This window comes from Balaenoptera musculus, chromosome 11, assembly GCF_009873245.2.
Source record: "Balaenoptera musculus isolate JJ_BM4_2016_0621 chromosome 11, mBalMus1.pri.v3, whole genome shotgun sequence".
Lineage (NCBI taxonomy): Eukaryota > Metazoa > Chordata > Mammalia > Artiodactyla > Balaenopteridae > Balaenoptera > Balaenoptera musculus.
In genome coordinates this window covers 23,072,145-23,086,906 of record NC_045795.1, presented here as the reverse complement: position 1 = coordinate 23,086,906, position 14,762 = coordinate 23,072,145, and the positions used below count along the sequence as shown (strand labels likewise).

General features: G+C 52.0%; 2 protein-coding genes across 4 annotated transcripts; both read left to right on the top strand.

The window, feature by feature from the left end:
* Window positions 1-246: 246 nt before the first annotated feature.
* Window positions 247-1,539, top strand: IER3 (immediate early response 3). Its single transcript, XM_036868913.1, has 2 exons — window positions 247-499; window positions 599-1,539. Exons 1-2 carry the CDS (start codon window positions 290-292, stop codon window positions 857-859), a joined length of 471 nt encoding a protein of 156 aa, XP_036724808.1. The 5' UTR covers window positions 247-289; the 3' UTR covers window positions 860-1,539.
* A 363-nt stretch (window positions 1,540-1,902) lies between these two features.
* Window positions 1,903-13,641, top strand: FLOT1 (flotillin 1). Of its 3 annotated transcripts, none has more exons than XM_036868906.1 (13): window positions 1,903-1,920; window positions 2,520-2,576; window positions 2,875-2,950; window positions 3,038-3,128; window positions 3,355-3,498; window positions 3,636-3,755; window positions 3,844-3,939; window positions 4,145-4,297; window positions 11,074-11,255; window positions 11,413-11,458; window positions 11,569-11,706; window positions 11,956-12,120; window positions 13,242-13,631. In XM_036868906.1, the coding sequence occupies exons 2-13, from the start codon at window positions 2,534-2,536 to the stop codon at window positions 13,269-13,271; spliced, it is 1,284 nt and encodes a 427-aa protein (XP_036724801.1). In that variant the 5' UTR covers window positions 1,903-1,920; window positions 2,520-2,533; the 3' UTR covers window positions 13,272-13,631. The 3 variants fall into 3 exon arrangements, with proteins under 3 accessions (XP_036724801.1, XP_036724800.1, XP_036724799.1); XM_036868905.1 differs by lacking the exon at window positions 1,903-1,920 and adding an exon at window positions 2,004-2,187 and having other exon boundaries at window positions 2,368-2,576; window positions 13,242-13,641; XM_036868904.1 differs by lacking the exon at window positions 1,903-1,920 and adding an exon at window positions 2,004-2,187.
* The last annotated feature ends 1,121 nt before the right edge of the window (window positions 13,642-14,762 follow it).

The following is a 14,762-nucleotide window of genomic DNA, read 5'->3' as shown; positions in this document are numbered from 1 at the left end:
AACTGTCTGTGAGCCCCTCTCCAGCTGCCACATGTCCCGACATGTGCCCGCAGTCCGGAATTTTACCCGCCTCCACTCACAACTCACACACTCACGACACACACTTGGGTGCCTACGGTTGCACTGGCCAAGTCTCCACCCCCTTCCTTTGCTTAAACTTCGGAATTTCCAGCCGACCGGCCAACCGCTCCCAGCAGTGGGTGGAGTTGAGAAGGGCCCGCCCAGTTCTCGGGGTACAAAACTAGCTCTGCAGGACTGCGCGGCCACTTGTCCTTCAGCTCAGAGCACAATGTGTCACTCTCGAAGCTCCCTTCCCACCATGACCGTCCTGCGGGCTCCGACACCGGTCCCCTCCACCAGCCCGGGACCCCAACGGGGCTCCGGTCCCGAGATCTTCACCTTCGACCCTCTCCCGGAGACTGCGGTGGCCCCCGCTGCGCGCCCCAGCGCCTCCCGCGGGCACCGAAAGCGCAGCCGTAGGGTCCTCTACCCACGAGTGGTGAGTGTCGCCGAAGTGGACAGCCCGGGGGAAGAGCAGGGTGAACCGCCGGACGCCGGGGCCCCGACCTGACCTGTTGCCTTTGTTATCTCCCCACAGGTCCGGCGTCAGCTGCCAGTCGAGGATCCGAACCCTGCCAAAAGGCTGCTCTTTCTCCTGCTCACCATCATCTTCTGCCAGATCCTGATGGCTGAAGAGGGTGTGTCGACACCCCTGGTCCCGGAAGACACCCCCAGCGCGCAGTCCCCCGCGCCCACCGTTGCGCCCCCGGTCCTCGAGCCCCTTAATCTGACCTCGGAGCCCTCGGACTACGCTTTGGACTTAAGCACTTTTCTCCAGCAACACCCGGCCGCCTTCTAACCGGACTCCCTACACCCCCAGAAGAATCTGAAAAACCAAGAAACACTGGGTGTACCTGGTGCGAGAGAGAGCGTATCCCAAACTGGGACTCCCAAGGCAATTCGCACGCAGAACACTACAGCGGAGATGCCAGCCCGAGCCTGGGAGAGACAGGCACCGACATGCCGGGGCTAGGCCGGGTGGGGAAGGAGAGCGTCGTTATTTCTCATTGCTTCTAATAATATTTATATGTATTTATGTATGTCCCCCTAGGTGATGGAGGGGTGTATGTAATATTTATTTTAACTTATGCAGGAGTGCGAGACGTGCTCCTTGCTGCAAATGCAGATCTCTGGGTATTTATTGGGCTCTGGGGGATTGGTGGAGGCCGGCGCCCAGAACTGAGCGAGGCTGGGAAGAGGGATGGAGGAAACCCGGGTCCGAGAAGGCGCCCGGGCTGGGAGTCAAGGACGGTGGTGGGTCGTAGTAGGTTTAGCGGGTGACATACTCAGCCCTCCAGCATCTCAACTCGCGGGTCTACTGTGTGAGGCTTCGGCGGACCGTTGAGAATAAGGTCCTTGGCCTTCGATCTCCTCGAAGTTGCCCCCAAGGGGTGGCTGCGGGGTCGGTGGGCTGTCAGGGGGCGGCTATGCGGTCGCCAGGTATGTTCTGTGAACACAAATAAACTTGATTTACCGTCAGCAGTCATGTGAGTGTCTCTTTGCAAGGCATGGTCCCCCATTCCTCATGGCCTTCAAGCGCCTGGGCCCGGCCGGAAGAGCCGCGGCCAAGTCACCAGCGGGCGCTCCTCCCCGGGCCCCTGAGCCCCTTTTTCCCGAGTCACGGAACCCAGCATCCGGTAATCGGATGCTGTCGTACGTTGCCCAGTCTGCGATTTTCCCAGTTTGTTCTCGAGGGGCAAATCCGAGGTGAGTCAATCTCCCTTACCCCGGGGTGCCAGACCCGCTGAGGTCACGTCCCGTAGGGCGGGGCGTGGAGCGGTCTGGGCGGGGCTCCGGACCCCGGAAGGGCGGCGAATTGGGGGCCGCTCCATCCGACCCCGGGCTGGCTCGGCAGCCCGGGTGAGCCGGGGCTCGGGCGGGCTGCGGACCGGAGCGCGGCCTGCTGGGAAAGGGGTGGGCCGAGGGGGGGGGGCGGTTGGTCCGCCGCGGGGGCGGGGTCGCGTCTGCCGCAGCGACAGGGTGCGGCCTGGTCGGGGGCAAGGGCGCCAGCGCGGGCCCAGCTCCCAGGCAGGCTGTGCGCGAGCGGCCCCTGCTCGGCTCACAGGTCCCCTGCGCGTCCCAACCCTGCCCCGGACCCCGGCCAGGCCGCTGCCCGCGTCCGGGAAGGTAGGTGGGGGTGGGGTGGGGAGATGGAGTCGGGCTGTGGAGGAGCAGGGACGGTGGCGCAAGGGTCTGGGGGTCTCCAAGGGCCGGGAGAGCTTTATCAGACAAGGGGGAAACCGTCGTCACTGAAGGTGGGGCGCGGCAAGGGGCTGGGAGTCGCTGGGTGACTGCGAAATTTCACAGGGTAAAGCCTTAGCGGATCCGTGGGCGCGGAAGGGACTGGGCCGCGTTGTCTGCAGGCGGGGCGGGACTGACAGGAAAGCGAAAGGGTTCACTCCTGTGGACTCCACAGTGCCCCTTGCTATCAGCAAAGGCTTTCTCTCCTCCTCCTCCAGCTCCAGCCTGAGCCATGTTTTTCACCTGTGGCCCAAACGAGGCCATGGTGGTCTCCGGTAAGTATTGTTCTCTGCTCAGCCAGTGACCCCCAAGTCCCCGCAGAGGTCTCTTCCCCACTCCCCACCAGCTCCCCAGCACCAGACCTTCCGCCCACCCCACCCCCATGGCTGCAAGCCACCCACTTGTGGTGATTCCCTGCCGCTATGCTTCCAAGGCCTACACTGCCCGCCGCTCCTGCCAGCGCCCAGATTTCTTCGTGGGGATTGCTCCCCCCTCCCTTCCCCAGTTGTCTTCCACATTCCAGCTCCACCGTGGCCACCGGCCACCACAGCTCATTGCCTCCTCACCGTGCAGGTTTCTGCCGGAGCCCCCCAGTCATGGTGGCTGGAGGACGTGTCTTTGTCCTGCCCTGCATCCAGCAAATCCAAAGGTAGGTAACAAGAGAACTAGGGAAAGGGAACCCCCCTTTTCTCTCTTTTCTCCTTTTCACACTGTCCACCCCTTCTTTTTCCCCTAGGATCTCTCTCAACACACTGACCCTCAATGTCAAGAGTGAAAAGGTTTACACTCGCCATGGGGTCCCCATCTCAGTCACTGGCATTGCCCAGGTGAGGCTTTCAGAGCCTTTCCCCCAAAGTCCACTCCCCCATCACCTTCTCTGTCCCCATACATTAAGAATCTTCTGACCATGGCCTTCCCTACCTCTGCCTATGGAGAAATTTCTCTGCTAGTCTCAGCTTCTCCAGGGATCCCCAAGGCACTTGACTCTCCCTGCTTCCTCCCTGTCTTCATGAGACCTTCACCACACCCTCCCTAATCCTATTCTGGCTACAGGTGAAAATTCAGGGCCAGAACAAGGAAATGTTGGCAGCTGCCTGCCAGATGTTCCTGGGCAAGACGGAGGCTGAGATTGCCCACATCGCACTGGAGACGCTGGAGGGCCACCAGAGGGCTATCATGGCCCACATGACTGTGGAGGTGGGCCTGAGGGCAGGGAAAGATCTGGAAGGGATGCCAGAGTGAGAGGGGCCTAAGGACCGAGCTAGTCTGTAGGAGACAGTGGTCAGAGGATCTGAGAGCTTACGTTCCTTCTTCCCTCCATCGTGTTATCCTAGGAAATCTATAAGGACAGGCAGAAATTCTCAGAGCAGGTTTTCAAAGTGGCCTCCTCAGACCTGGTCAACATGGGCATCAGCGTGGTCAGCTACACCCTGAAGGACATTCACGACGATCAGGTAAACCTAGGCAGTTGCTTCTCCCCGCTTTCCTGCTCCCATCTGTTAAACCTTCCCGAGGACTGTGATATCTGCAACTCTCCCACAGGACTATTTGCACTCCTTGGGGAAGGCTCGAACAGCTCAAGTCCAAAAAGATGCTCGGATTGGGGAAGCGGAGGCCAAGAGAGACGCTGGGATCCGGGTGAGAGATCTGGGGGTTGCTTGGTCACCGTGGGCTTATTGTGCCCCTGGTGGAAGAGGGGATGGCATGGGGGCTGGTGGAGCAGGGTTGGCAGAAGATATAAATGAGGCCGGGCCTGGGGTGAAGACAGAGGAGCTTGGTGGAGAGCAGGCTCTCTCCCTGGGGCCTTCCCCTCCCTACTCTGACTCCCTGCCTGCATGGACAGGAGGCCAAAGCCAAGCAGGAAAAGGTGTCTGCTCAGTACCTGAGTGAGATCGAGATGGCCAAGGCGCAGAGGGACTACGAGCTCAAGAAGGCTGCATATGACATTGAGGTCAACACCCGCCGAGCACAGGCTGACCTGGCCTATCAGCTTCAGGTCAGAGCCCCCATGCTGGCCCGGTGGCCAGGCTGGACTTCACTCCCTCCCCGTTCTTCTCAGGCCACCACTCTCTCTCATATTCTAACTCTGATCCCCTTATTCTGGCCCTCCATTTCTGACCCCACTCCTCCTTATGAGGAAGATTTAAAAGACCTAAACGTTTCAGCTGAAAAGCAAAGAAAAGGCCTAGAAAGGATGCGCTCGATAGGGCTGATCATGGGCTTGGGGCAGGTTGTGCCCTGTGCCAGGGCACCTGGATGAGGGGGTGAACCAGAGCTAAGGTCCAACCATGCTCCACATCGGGCCTGGGTGAATGGGTCTGCATCCACCCAGTGGAAGGGGTGCCTTTTTCTAATTTGCACAGGGGTACTCCGTGGGCCCACAGCAGCCCTGGTGATCACAGAAGTGCGTGAGGAAGGAAAACGTGGACTTGGGCTTTGAATCCCACAAAATGAGACATGGGGGCCCTTGAAAATGCAGGGAGGTGTAGTCGATCCTCATCGTTTGTGGATCCCATATTTGAGAATTTGCCTCATCACTAAAATTTATTGGTTATCTCAGAACCAGTATTTTTTGTACTGATGACCATTTGCAAACATGTGCAGAGTGGAGAAAACTTTGAGTTGCCTGATATGTGCCTCCCAGCTGAGGCTGAACAAGAAGATGTTCTGCCTTCTTGTTTCGGCTCATACTGTAAACAGTGTCATTTTCATAGTATATTCACTGCCACATTTTTTGCGCTTTTGTGCTTTTTTTTGGTGATTTCACAGTTTAAAATGTCCCCAAATGTAGTGCTGAAGTGCCATCTAGTGTTCCTAAGTGCAAGAAGGCTGTGATGTGCCTGATGGAGAAGATACGTGTGTTAGATAAGCTTCTTTTAGGTATGAGTTACAGTGCTGCTGGCCATGAGTTCGTTGTTAATGAATCAACAGATATGTTACATATGGTGTCTTTAAGCAGAAACACATAAAACAAGGATATATAGGATTTCCCGGGCGGTCCAGTGGTTAAGACTCCGTGCTTCCAGTGCAGGTGGTGCGGGTTCGATCCCTGGTCGGGGAACTAAGATCCCACATGCTGCACATCTCAGCCAAAAAAAAGGATATATATTGATCTGTTTATCTGTTATGACCAGAGGCTCACAGGAACCTAAACCTGTATTTCCCTTAGGAACAAAATAAGTGTTTTGTTAATTCAGTGTTTATGGCTACTTTATAAAACAGAACTACCATAAATAATGAGAATCAACTGTACTCTGAGACCTTTACCCAAAGGGTAGCAATATTATGAAATTCATTTTTGCCAAGAGTTGGTACAGGGTGAAATTATGAAATGCAACACATCTTTAGTTATGATGTTAAATCCCTGGATGGCTTGACAGGTACCTGAGTGTGGCATAGTACTTTGCTACTCAAAGTGTGGTCTGCCTCCCAGCAACATCAGTATCCCTGGGGAGCTTGTTAGAAATACAAAATCTGAGGCTCCAGCCCAGCTGACCAAGTCAGAATCTGTATTTTAACAAAATCCCTAGGTGATTCATGTATTGATACACATGGGAGTTTGAGAAGCATTAACATAGTGGAAACCACCAGCTTGGGTGGGACTTAACCCACCCAAGGATAAGGTCCTTAATCTTCTTCTCAACATGGCTCTCCTTGTCTGCACATCAAAGGGCTGGGCTGGTTTGGGTTCTGTTCAGCTTTTATTAGTTCCTCATTTTGTGCCAGCCAGGCTTTGTGCTAGGTGCTGGGGAAATAAGGATTTACTCAACAGGTATCTGTTAAATGCCTGTTATGTGCCAGGCATTGTTTTGGAGGTGAGTATATAAGTATGAATGAGACAGAATAAGATTCCTGCCCTCATGGAGCTTTACATTATAATACACGAAACCACTAATAAGCAAATAACCTTCACTGGCTCTAATTACATGAAGTGTTATGAAGGAAATACATGGGTGGTACTTGGGGGATACTCTATTAGGTCGGGGGTGATCAGAGAAAGCTTCGGTGAGGAAGTGATACATGAGATAAACCCTGAAGATGAGAAAGAGCCAATGATGTAAAGAGTTGTGGGCCAAGAACATTCTAATCCAGTGCTGTTCAAATAGAACTTTCTGAAATGATGGAAATGCTCTATATCTGTGCTGTGATGTTGAGCACTTGTAATGTGGCTCGTGTGACTGAGGAACTGAGTTTTTAAATTTTTTATTTTGACTTAAATAGCTATATGTGGCAAGTGACTAGGCAGGGGACTGGCACATGCAAAGACCCTGATGTAGCAAAGAGCTCGGCGTGTCCCAGGAACAGAAAGGAGGTTTCTGATCCAGTATGGCTGGTGTGCTGTGAGTAGGGAGAGGCAGGCGGGACCAGGTCTCCTAGGGTTCGGGTGGCCGTGATGGAGACTTAGAAGATTCAAAGCACAATGGGAAGCTATTGGAGAACTTTAAGCAGGGAGGTGCTCTGGTCTAATTTACATTTTTACAAGGATCAGTACAGCTGTTACGTGGAGAATTGATTGTCAAAAGAGAAGAGAAGGGGGCTTCCCTGGTGGCGCAGTGGTTAAGAATCCGCCTGCCAACACAGGGCACACGGGTTGGAGCTCTGGTCCGGGAAGATCCCACATGTCGTGGAGCAACTAAGTCCGTGCGCCACAACTACTGAGCCTGCGCTGTAGAGCCCGCGAACCACAACTACTAAAGACCGCGCGCCTAGAGCCCGTGCTCCGCAACAAGAGAAGCCACCGCAATGAGAAGCCCGCGCACTGCAATGAAGAATAGCCCCCGCTCGCTGCAACTAGAACAGCAACGGAGACCCAACGCAGCCAAAAATAAATAAATTAAATAAATAAATTAAAAAAAAAAAGAGGAAGCAGGGAGATGAGTTAGAAGGTTTTTCAAAGATGATGGATTGCATAAATGCAGCTAATTGCACTCCCTCTTAAAACCTCACTAAATCCACATAAGGTGATTAAAAAAAAATAGATGGAAAGAATAGGAACAGAAGCAACAGAAACCATAGCATCATTTTGGACGCTGGAAAGCCGTGGTAATTGACCAAGGAGGTCTGAGACAGCTGAGCCCAAAGCTGCAGGGGAGAAAACAATGAAATGATCTGAGGCTCAGGAGCTGGCAGCACCAGGGGCCTCTGGAGCTGTGATGAAGACTGTTGAAATAAGGAGAAACAGGTGAAAAGTGACTTCTCAGAGTGCCCTGGCTCCCTGCCTCTGGGTAATGCTCCCTTCTCTGCCCCAGTAGACTTCTGGAGGTTTATTATCTGATGAGAGTAGACCAGAGGACATGACCTGGGGCCAGCCAGGCACAGGTGAGGGCCTAAGTACTTAACCAGTAACAGGCATGAAGAGACTGTCTGCCTATTGAATGCTGAATACTGACCACTTCCCCTAACCACTCACCCCACATGGCTCTCAGAACCCCCATCTTCCAAAGAAGAGATCAGAAGACTGCTCTGGGGAACATGACCAATCCAAGATGAATGACTTGAAGATCCTGAATCTGAGGTTCCTCAGCAGATGAACTGCCTAGGTAAGCCTAGATTGAAGCTCAAAGCCAATGAGCCTCACCCACATACCCAGAGTTTCCCTTCAGTGTTTCAGACCTTCCTCCCTGTGAGCAGACAAGCAAGGAATCCCTGACATATGAGGGATCCTGCAACATGGAAGACAGGCCAAAACCACAAGCAGAGCAAAGCAATTTGAAGGATACATACTACGCAGGGAGAAGAAAGCTTAAAAAAAAAATTAATATCCTCAGTGATAAGAGAGTAATTCACATCTAGGAAATCAGGACATAGAAAACAAAAAGCTTTTAGAAATTAATAAGATGGAAGAACTGAAAAAAAAAATCACAGTGGAAGAGAAATTCTAATAAATTTCCCAGAAAATAGAACAAGACAGAAGGAAACATCAGAAGGAAATCATCAGTGAAAAGATTCAAACATGTTTATCTGACTTTCTGGATTGAAATGGTCCACCAAGTGCCCAAAACAGTGAATGAAAAACATCTACCTTGAAGAACATCACTGTGAAATTTCAGAACACTGAGAATAAATAAAAGAACTAAAAGCTTCCAGAGAGAATGAACAGATCTCAAGCAAAGGGTCAGGCATCAGAATGACTTCAGATTTCTCAAGAAGCTAGAAGACCCTGGAACAATGCCTTAAAAATTCTGGTGGAAGATTAATAACAACCTAGTAACCTGTACTCAACCTAATCGTCATTCAAATGGAAGAGTGGAGTGGGGCTTCCCTGGTGGCGCAGTGGTTAGGAATCCGCCTGCCAATGCAGGGGACACAGGTTCGTGCCCTGGTCTGGGAAGATCCCACATGCTGCGGAGCGGCTAGGCCCGTGAGCCACAACTACTGAGCCTGCGCATCTGGAGCCTGTGCTCCGCAACGGGAGAGGCCACGACAGTGAGAGGCCCACGCACCGCGATGAAGAGTGGCCCCCGCTCGCCGCAACTGGAGAAAGCCCTTGCACAGAAACGAAGACCCAACACAGCCAAAAATAAATAAATAAATAAATAAATAAATTTATTTTAAAAAAGAAATTGAGAATATAGTTAAAAAAAAAAAAAAGAGTGGGGTGAAAATCTCAGAGAAGCAAGATCTGAAAAAACTTATTGCCCACAAACTTTTTTTTTTTTAATTAATTAACTAATTAATTTTTGGCTGCATTGGGTCTTCGTTGCTGCACGCCGGCTTTCTCTAGTTGCGGTGAGCAGGGACCACTCTTCGTTGTGGTGCACGGGCTTCTCATTGTGGTGGCTTCTCTTGTTGTGGAGCACGAGCCCTAGGCGCGCAGGCTTCAGTAGTTGTGGCTCGCGGGCTCTAGAGCACAGGCTCAGTAGTTGTGGCGCACGGGCTTAGTTGCTCCGCAGCATGTGGGATCTTCCCAGACCAGGGATCGAACCTGTGTCCCCTGCATTGGCAGGCGGATTCTTAACCACTGCGCCACCAGGGAAGTCCTCCACATACTCTTTCTGAGGGAGCTGCCGGAGGTTGAGTCTGAAGAAGAGAGAGAAGGAGGGGTGGGTAGGCTCCAACACAGGAACACCGTGATGCTTCACATGGGGGCCAAGAGCAACTAGTCCAGTTTGGAACAGGTTTGAACTTTTAGGGTCAAAGACAGTACAAGGTGCCACATCCAGAAGCACCCTTCCTCTGGGGTGAACAGATGGGTGTTCACTGTAAAGGCAGGGGCAGCATCTCTTGTGTTGATGAGCCCCACAGGGAAGATGGTGCACATCTGAGCCAGAGCAATGAAGCAAGAAGTGTGTTCCTCCCCCGAACCTCTCCTCACTGACATCTTGGCAAGAGCCTTCTGATCCCTCTACTCTGCAAGGGATAAGAAAATGAAATCTGCCTAAGTAAGAGGAAGTCTATGTATACATGTTCCTGTAGTTGTTTACAGTATACCGGGAAGGATACACGACAAGCTGGTCATGGTGGTTGTTTCAGGGGAAGTGAACCAACCAGGTGGCTTGAGAAATAGGTGGGAGGAAGCCTTGCTTATCACTGTTTACTTTTTTTAAAAATTTGAACCACATACAAAAGATAAAAATGACACACACACGGCCCCCAAAAAGATAGTTGGTGAGAGAAAAAAAAAAAAAAAAGTTGGTGAGAGAACTTTTCAGGAGTTAGTTGACAGTGGCTTGCACTAAGGTAACCGCCACACAGATGGAGAGAAGTGCATGGATTTGAGCGTGACTGGAGGTGGAGGATGGCCACCATGCACTCAGTGCCCACCACGTGTTCATACTCTAGAGGGAGACTTGGTGGAGAAACAAGGTGATAGGAGTTCAGTGGAGGGATACTTCACCTGGCCTGAGGGAGAACAGCGGCTGGGTTCCAGCCCTGTCCAGCCCTGAAGCTGAGACTACGTGGGGAACAGCCCTAACCGTTGCTATTGGCTCTGATAGGGAAGATCAGGCCACCCCCCCTCGCCCCCCAGGCCATGCCTTGGATCTGTACGGGAAATGGACTCCCTTGGGCAGGCTGAACCCACTGGGACCACCTTCATGTGCCCGCTCTATTTTTTTTTTTAATTTTTTTGAATTGACACAATATCAAGTCTTTTTTTTTTTTTTAATTTATTTATTTTTGGCTGTGTTGGGTCTTCGTTTCTGTGCGCGGGCTTTCTCTCGTTGCGGCGAGTGGGGGCCACTCTTCATCGCGGTGCGCGGGCCTCTCACTGTCGTGGCCTCTCTTGTTGCGGAGCACAGGCTCCAGACGCGCAGGCTCAGTAGTTGTGGCGCACGGGCCTAGCTGCTCCGCGGCATGTGGGATCTTCCCAGACCAGGGCTCGAACCCGTGTCCCCTGCATTGGCAGGCAGATTCTCAACCACTGCGCCACCAGGGAAGCCCAAGTCTTTTTTTTTTAAGTAAGTAATTTATTTATTTTTGGCTGCACTGGGTCTTCGTTGCTGCGTGCAGGCTTTCTTTAGTTGCGGCGAGTGGGGGCTACTCTTCATTGCGGTGCACGGGCTTCTCATTGCGGTGGCTTCTCTTGTTGCGGAGCACGGGCTCTAGGTGCGTGGGCTACAGTAGTTGTGGCCAAGGCACGTAGGATCTTCCCAGACCAGGGCTCAAACCCGTGTCCCCTGCATTGGCAGGCGGATTCTTAACCACTGCGCCACCAGGGAAGTCCCCCTGCTCTATTTTTATATCCCGCCCTGGAGCCCCGGCCCTAGCTTCCCTGCCTGCTTCCTGGCCGCTTGCTCTTCAGCTCTGACTCTGAGCATCCCTCCTTCCCAGGTGGCCAAGACGAAGCAGCAGATCGAGGAGCAGCGGGTCCAGGTGCAGGTGGTGGAGCGGGCCCAGCAGGTGGCAGTGCAGGAGCAGGAGATCGCCCGCCGGGAGAAGGAGCTGGAGGCCCGCGTGCGGAAGCCGGCGGAAGCCGAGCGCTACAAGCTGGAGCGCCTAGCAGCGGCAGAGAAGTAAACACCCCTTCCTGGCCCCCTGCGGCTCCTTCACCACCTGGGCGCCCCCAGGCGAATTGCTGAGGCCTTCTTTACCTGTACTCCTCCTGTGGAGTCTTTCTTCCAGAGCGAGGGCTCTTCCTCAGCTCCTCCCTCCACTCCCTTCTCTGCCCAGGTCCCAGCTGATCATGCAGGCAGAGGCAGAAGCCGAGTCTGTGCGGGTGAGTCAGCAGGTGGCTCTTGCCGGCTTGTGGAGGGAGTGGGATTGTGCTGGGATTTCTTGTCCTTAACTACTGCCATCAGTACCCCAGGCGTCCTGTACCCTCCTCAGATGCGTGGGGAAGCCGAGGCCTTTGCCGTAGGGGCCCGAGCCCGGGCCGAGGCTGAGCAGATGGCCAAGAAGGCAGAGGCATTCCAGCTGTACCAGGAGGCTGCTCAGTTGGACATGCTGCTGGAGAAGCTGCCCCAGGTCTGGGGGTCATGTGGACAAAAGCAGCGGAGGGACAGGAAGAGGGAATGAGGGGTGGGGGAAGTGAGGGGCTGGGAGAGAACCAGGCTAGGGGCCATAAATTCGGGGTGAGAATTACAAGCCAGTGACCAGAGTGAGAGAGGGTGATCCTCACAAAAGTGAAGGACAGGGATCTTAAAACCCAGAGTAAGGAGTCTTAGGATGGGTGTGGTCAGACTGCACGTGCTGAGTGGGCATCTTACCTACCAGGTGGCAGAGGAGATCAGTGGTCCCTTGACCTCGGCCAATAAGATCACACTGGTGTCCAGTGGAAGTGGGGCCATGGGGGCGGCCAAAGTGACCGGGGAAGTGCTGGACATCCTGAGCCGCCTGCCGGAGAGCGTGGAGAGACTCACAGGCATCAGCATCTCCCAGGTGAGGGTTTCTAGGGCGGGGACTGTGGAGCCGAATCGCCAGGTTCTTATGGCATGTGATGCAGCGGGCCTAGCATGGGGCCAGCACCCAGGAGGCCTGGGGGCCGCTGACGTTTATTAATTGCTTTCTGTGTGCCAGACACAGTGCTAAGCTTCTACACAAATGGTTTAAAATTTTTTTTAAATCAAACTTCCTTTGGGGTATGTAGGGTTTTACAAAGTAAAGAAACTGAACTTCCAGTTTAGCCCATGTCATACAGCTGGTGAAGCTGGGCTTCAAACCCAGGCCAGCTATCTCTGGAGCCTGTGCTCTTGGTCACCCCACTAGTAGAAGGAACTAGCTGCAGCCTGTTGACAATTAATTCCAAGGCATATCACTGCTTTTCTTGGTGCCTGTTTATTCACCTGTAGATTATGGTAGAGATCAGAGAGTAGGACCTAGAGCCAGACTGTTTTGGTGTGAATCGTGGCCCCAATGCATGCTGTGACCTTGGAAAAGTTAATCTTCTCTGCACCTGTTTCTTCACCTTAAAACTGGGTTAATAAAAGTAACTACCCTGTTGAATTGTTAAGGGGATTAAATGAGTAGATATTTGCAGTGTTTAGAACAGTGCCTAGCATGTATTAAGTACTATATAAGTGTGTTAAAGGACTTCGCTGGCAGTCCGGTAGTTAATACTCCACGTTCCCAATGCAGGGGGTGTGGGTTCGATCCCTGGTCGGGGAACTAAGATCCCGCATTCTGCACAGCCAAAACAACAACAAAAACAAAACAAAGAGTGTGTTAAATAAAAAATGCATATATAAATAAAAGCACCAGACTGAATCAGTTACCTTCAAGCTGGGTTCCTTGGAGTCTCCTTGAGGTCTGTAGTGGATAATTGGGAGCTAAGGAGGGCCTGTGCAAGCAGGGATCTGGCTCCCTTCACCCCTTTGCAGTAAGTAATTCATTATTATACAAGAATCCAAATGACCGCTTGGCAAAGGGGGTGAGGTCGGGTACCAGAAAAAACTAGAATACTCACGGAAGTATGCATCCTCCCTGCAGCCTGTTCATCCAGATGGGAGCCTGGGAGAGCAGGGCACCTGGTTCCCATAGTCATCACTGTTGTCTTTTGCCAGGTGAACCACAAGCCTCTGAGAACAGCCTGAGCCCTCGACCTTCGCGATGCCCAGCCTCAAAACTCAAGTTGCCTGAATGGTCCCAATATTGCATGCACTTCAGCTGGCTCCCCAAGCACATCGTTTGACAGCGGAGTTCCACCGCTTGTCTCTCCTTGCCAAATAGCCTGTCCCTTGCCTTGGAAGGAAAGGGTTGCTCCCTTTTCCAGTCCCGTACTGCAGACTGCCAGTCCCGCAGGGGTCCCATGCCAGCCTTCTGATGATCCCACCCCCAACTTATTTAACTTAGTCTACTGTCTGAGCCTGTTGTCCAGAATTCTTCCTTGACCAAGCCTTGAGGGGTGGTCTGCAGGTTCTCAACTTTGTCAAATAAATTGCTATTAGTAAGTACTGATACTTATGAACAGTTAATACAGCAGAACTAATTCAAAATGAATGCTAGAATGTAGCTTTCGCCTTTGCATTCAATAGGCTTTTTACAATGGGAGAGAGGCAGTAGTTACTTGTATGTTGTTATAGAATTAATCCCCCTCCCAACCCTGAAGTTCCTTATAGTCAGCAAAGCATGCTGAAGTGGAAGCAATATCAATAATTGCATTAGTCCCTAGAATTACTGAAAATACGGCCAAGGGAAATTGTTACATTTGTTAAATTTCCAGGGCAGCTTTGAGACTATTACATTGTGCTCCTTGAAGCATGAGGTATTAGATGGAACATAGTTTAGAATGGGACCATGGTGTGACATCCCTCACTAGTGATTTTTTGCCTTAGGCTGAGAAAATCCACAGGATTACGGACATCAGCGTTACCCATAACAGAAAGGAACCCTGGATGCAGTCTGCATTCGGGATTCTTCTGGAGCACTGTTAAAAACAGACTGCTGGGGTCCAACCCATTCTGGTTCAGTGCATCTGGGCAGGATTGTTCAAGGGGATGCTGATCTTGCAACCATGTGACATTCATCTCAGTTCCCTTTTCTGTCCCTAGATCTTGCATCTGGGCCTATACCTACCCCAGTTACTAAGACAGGTACAGGTGGTGGGTACCAGGGATTAAGGTGTAAGGATATTCTTCTCATCAGTTTATGGGAAGTAGAATATATTATATAACTGAACTTGAGCCCCATGCCTCCACCAGCGATCTTTCCCTGAATGAGCACACATCTCGCAACTTTTTTTTTCAATTCCCGTTTATTTTTGGCTCTTGGGGCAATGTCTTTTCAATATGAAAAAAAGCAGCAAGTTCAACACAATAGAAATCTGAAGTGTAGAATAGGACAAAACCAAGGGTAGGGGGGAAGGCAGTAGCAAAAGTAAGAGATGAGGTGTTGCCAAAAGATGGAGGGTGTCCTGTCCCCTCTCTGGGGAATGACATTTAGGTGGTAGCACATAGCTTTCCATATAGGTACAGAAGGGCTGATAGTCATTTTTTTCTGTAAGAAAGGCAGGGCTGGGGAGGGGCTTTCTGGAGGCTTAGAGACTAGTCTCTCTTGCTCCTCTTGATCCCCTTTTCTGACCAGGG

What these genes read in the sequence shown, in the direction of transcription:
- FLOT1 (XM_036868905.1), top strand. Translation starts at nt 2,534, where the DNA reads ATGTTTTTCACCTGTGGCCCAAACGAGGCCATGGTGGTCTCCG. An exon ending in CGAGGCCATGGTGGTCTCCG is followed by an intron (nt 2,577 to 2,874) that starts GTAAGTATTGTT and finishes CTCACCGTGCAG; the next exon opens with GTTTCTGCCGGAGCCCCCCA. An exon ending in CAGGCATCAGCATCTCCCAG is followed by an intron (nt 12,121 to 13,241) that starts GTGAGGGTTTCT and finishes GTCTTTTGCCAG; the next exon opens with GTGAACCACAAGCCTCTGAG.
- IER3 (XM_036868913.1), top strand. Translation starts at nt 290, where the DNA reads ATGTGTCACTCTCGAAGCTCCCTTCCCACCATGACCGTCCTGCGGGCT. An exon ending in GGGTCCTCTACCCACGAGTG is followed by an intron (nt 500 to 598) that starts GTGAGTGTCGCC and finishes ATCTCCCCACAG; the next exon opens with GTCCGGCGTCAGCTGCCAGT.